We start from the raw sequence: 4721 nt of genomic DNA on the forward strand, positions 1-4721 counted from the left end.
AAAGGTACAGAGACAGTAAGGGAGTGTTTGCCCTAAGAAGGCATTTTTCATTTATCTCTCTCAGGAAACACTATTTACTACAGAAAAATAACATTAAAAAAAAAAAAATCATGTCCTGCCCCTTGCTAAGAAATTATATTGAGAATCTTTTTTTTTTTTTTAATGTATCTTTATTGATTTCAGAGAAAGGAAAGAAGAGGGAGAGAGAGAGATAGAAGCATCAATGATGAGAGAGACATTGATAGAGCCCGCAACCCGGGCATGTGCCTTCACTGGGACTCGAACCCTGATCGCCTGGATCCCAGGTCGACGCTCAACCGCTGAGCCATGCCTGGACGGGCTATATTGAGAATCTTAATAAGAACAGCACTGGTTATAATTCTTTTAACTGGAAGAAAGTTTTAGAACAGATAATAAATTTTATACTTTAAAAATCCTGCTAAAGTACAGTTTTAAAGGCTTAATTTTTAATTGTGTAGCAATATATTAAAATTAGTTTGTTATAAATCTGATGTTGAAAAATTCTAAATAATCTTATTTTCTCTTTAAACATTTGAAAAAACTGATCATTCACATTCCTCAGCCTTTTTAATCCTCAGCTGAGGATGTTTTTATTGATTTTAGAGCGGGGGGGAAAGGGGGGGTGGAGAGAAACAGGTGTGAGAGAGAAACATCCATCAGCTGCTTCCCGTATGCCCCCTACTGGGGATCCAACCCGCATCCTAGGCATGTGCCCTGACCAGGAACTGAACCTGCAGCCTTTTGGTGTGTAGGACGATGCTCCAACCAGCTGAGCCCCCGGCCAGGGCAGCGCCTTTATTTATTGTGTACATATCGTGTAACATCTCCCTCACTAAATAGCTATGCATTGTGCACCTTGTCAGGATCAGCATAGGACATAAACTTCATTTTTCAGATACGCTTCAGAGCCTTGTTGGACAGCAGAATGCCCGTCATGGTATAATAAAAATATTCAACGCGCTGCAAGAAACGAGAGCCAACAAGCATCTGTTATATGTGAGTAACTTAAAGCCTTCCAGAGGGTTACATTTCTATTCACATGTGTGGTAGATTTTAATTCTTTCTATCCTTAATCATTTGTATTACTTGTAACTCTGAACCCATTTTCTCTGCCTATTAAGTGTCATGGAAAAGAAGAGAAGAACGAAGTGCCCTGTGGGCGTGTCGTTCTCATTCTGCACACTGTTCCCCCCTTGACCTCCGGTGTCTGTGACACGACTGCTTGGCCTTCTTATGCCAACAAAGCAGACTGTGCCCGCCCGCTCTGATTGGAGGTGGGCGGCGAACGGACCACGAAATAACTGAATTCCGTTCCCTTGACAGTACCGTGCTCACCGAGAATGATCGCAGACCTAGAATTAGCCTGTTCTCCTAAACGTAGGTATTTGAGAAACCCTTAGAGAAAAAAACACGTTTCTCTCCTCTTGTTTCCTCCTTTCTTGGTTCAGGTGCTGCTGGAGCTGCTGCTGATTGAACTGTGTCCTGAGCTGAGAGCTCACATGGACCCACCGAGAGCCGGCCAGGCGTGAGTCTGCGCAAATAAACCATCGAGAAATGTCTGTGCTAATAGACATGAACCATTTCCTCTTTTCCGCAGAGGGCTGCCTGAGAACAGTACTGATTCTGTTTGGTGACCTCCCCCTAGTTTTATGTGAAGTAAGCAGAACATGCTGTAGCAGGCGACAGAAGACCACTTCTGTTAATTATTGGGTTTTATTTTAATAAGAATATAAATACTTTACAGTTGAAATATAAATGTTAATGTGCTAAGAACCTAGGAAATATTATAAATATTTATGAAAAGTTTTCTTTTAAAATAAAGATCTGTGAATACTGTACAGTGGATTTCCCCCCTGAGGATTTCGAACATTCCTATACTCGTGTGTATTGAAGAACACTGTTGTGCAATGCTGTATGCAAAGCTGTTGTGAAAATCTGTCTTTATTTTTACCAAAGATTTCCCATAGTTTGAAGCACTTGAAGCAATAAAATATAAAAAGGAAGCATAGAGCCCTGTGATGTTTAAGGCACTAAATCTCAAAAAAAGGGGTTGAAACACTTCAGGCAGTTCAAATGTTTATTTTTTGTTCTGTAGGAAACACTGTGCACTAAGTACCTCTGTAAGGAAATACAAAGTTTGCTGCCCTTTCTCCAGGCACAGAATGAATATGTGAAGATGCTGCTGCTTAATGCGAATGAGAATAGCCCAGTTAGTGCTTGAACGATGTTACGGAGGTGGTGGGATGTGAGCTGAACTGAAGATGGGCGTGAGAGGGAGACGGGAAGAGGAGGGGGGCTGGAGTTTAGGCACGTGACTGTATCATGGAGTCTGTGGACCAATAGGGGCATGAGGTGAGATCAGGGCACAGATGCTGGTTGACTGTTAATAGTGACCCCACTATCAGTGGACAGCTCACTCACTTTCTCTTACGCAGTGGTAATAAAACACTTTCCCCTCCCTAACCTCTAAGAGTATTGAAAGCAAAACCATTAATAGGCAGAAATTCAGTTTGAAATCCACGGAGAAGTACTTATATATTAAAGTGGTATTGATTATATTGATCGATCAGACCTGCCACGTTCTTGATGTGAAACATAACTTCTGGAAGATAAATTGATTAAAAGTTAGTAAAGCAGATTTTATCTTTGGGATTCTTACAGTTTCAGCTCGTTGATAATTATTTATCAGACCAGGATGATAGCTGACACTTTGGATAAAAACCTAAGCTGGGTGTTTATATGGGTAAGAATTATCCTCCATAGGAATGTAGAAAAGCTATTCAGAGAAGAGAAGCAGTGTGAAGTCCCAACCTCAGGACTCCTCGTAACACAGTTCCTGAGAGTGTCCATCTTCTGCATGATTTCACTAGAGCTGTTAAATTTCTACTGCAAATGAGTAAACTATATTGACTCCTCAATCTTTAAGGTAAATTCTCATTTTTCATAAGATATCTGTTATAAGAATCTTAGGCGAGTTTTGATCTTTTTTGAAAAAGGCTAATGATGATCCGGAAGCCTCAACTCACCTGAGTTAAGACCGACTGACGCCATTACAGGTCAGGGTGTACAGCATCGTCGGCAGCAGTGGGCATTTGCAGGGCTGGCCTCTGCCAGCACCAGCTTTATGGCAACTACAGAGATTTTCATTCTGTCGGCATCACTGAAGACATTAAGCATAACATGTTACCACCAACTACGCTGTCAGATACCCGAGTTTAGGATTTCTCAGACTTGTGTTTTGGTTTAGTTTAGTTTTTTGCACATGAGGATGATTTATTATTGGTCACTGATTAGAGAGCAAGCAGACAGGCAGAGTAAGAAGAAGGATAAGTTGCATATTTTTATTCAAATAAAACTTAAAGCTCCTTGTTTGGGGGGAAAAAGCAGGCGTGGAGAGGTGCAGGGTACAGCCCATCCGACCTGTGTTTTGACGGCAGTTGAAAAAGTGTCCTTTACTTTGGGGTGAAGTTAGCAAGTGTGTTAAATGTGCTGTTAGAGGCAGCCTGCACGCTTTACTGTGCTCCCACTGACAGTTCTCAAAGACAGGCGTAAGGGGCTGGATTAAGTGTGGAGGAGAGAACGCTGGTGGTGAGCTTGGATCTCCAGGTGGCTGAGGGAGTGTTAGAGGAATGGAATTAAGAAAACAAGAGCAGAGCAAGGGGGCTCGTATTGTAGAAAGAGAGAAAGTGAGATATTATGAAATCTTGTAGTGGCTTGAGACACTGAAATTTGTTCCTGGAGGAGAAGAGAGCCTTCAATAGAGATTTTCAAAGAAAAGAGATGGTTTTCAGGGATGGCTTAAGTTTACAATTTTTAAGAGACTTAAGGGAGAAGCATATGACCGCTTGAGGGAATGTCACAGAAAATTCTTTTGAAATGTCTTCCTTATATATAAAGACAAAGTTCAAGTGATCTAGACAAACCAGACCATGGAACAAAGGCAAGCCACCTTCTGCCAGGCAGTACTTCCTTAGTGACTGGCACCTACAGAGTAATTACATTTCCCACGCCTAAGACAAAATCTTGTTTAAATCCACTTTCAGAAAGGATGCTTGTGACTTTTTAAAGTAAAGCAACATTAGTTTAGTATGCTTACAAAGAATATATTAGGGTATCTTTAAGGCATCATTTTTGTTTCACAGATGTACCACTATAGTCTTCTGCATAAGAATTCTATTTTTCTGTCAACTTTTGCCTTCACTGATGTCACTGATATAAAGAAAGCCTCTTGCTAATTTAATTTTTAGCCATATTCAGTTACAGTTCTATACTGATGATTTCATTGAGTTTTTTTCACATTTTATCTTGCTTTGAAATACAGCTGGGTTTTTTTAAAATGTAGAAAATGAAGCACAAAGAAAACACCTTGCTTTAATTGATTGTCTTATCAGGAATACAACAGTTGTTTCATTGAATTAAGATATTTGCCCAGCCAGGTGTGGCTCAGCGGTTGAGCGTCGACCTAGGATCCAGGAAATTTCATTTCAGTTCGATTTCCGGTCAGGGCACATGCCCAGGTTTCGGGCTCAGTCTCCAGCAGGGGGCGTGCAGGAGGCAGCTGATCAGTGACTCTCTCATCATTGATGTCTCTCTCTCTCCCTCTCCCTTCCTCTCTTTGAAATCAAAAGATATATATATATATATATATATATATTTTTTTTTTTTAAAGAGATTTAAGTGAAGATATGGAAGGGCAAGAT

General features: G+C 40.7%; 1 protein-coding gene across 4 annotated transcripts in view; it reads left to right on the plus strand.

The window, feature by feature from the left end:
- Positions 1-2027, plus strand: part of SNX25 (sorting nexin 25) — an 88970-nt gene extending 86943 nt beyond the window's left edge. For 2 of the 4 annotated variants that reach the window (XM_081128272.1, XM_081128271.1), the window contains exons 18-19: positions 917-1017; positions 1470-2027. In XM_081128272.1, the coding sequence (XP_080984398.1) occupies positions 917-1017; positions 1470-1550 (182 nt within the window). In that variant the 3' untranslated portion in view covers positions 1551-2027. The remainder of the gene's footprint in view (positions 1-916; positions 1018-1469) is intronic. The other 2 variants (XM_081128270.1, XM_081128269.1) reach the window with 1 other exon arrangement.
- The last annotated feature ends 2694 nt before the right edge of the window (positions 2028-4721 follow it).

This window comes from Miniopterus schreibersii, assembly GCF_964146895.1.
Source record: "Miniopterus schreibersii genome assembly, chromosome: 2".
Lineage (NCBI taxonomy): Eukaryota > Metazoa > Chordata > Mammalia > Chiroptera > Miniopteridae > Miniopterus > Miniopterus schreibersii.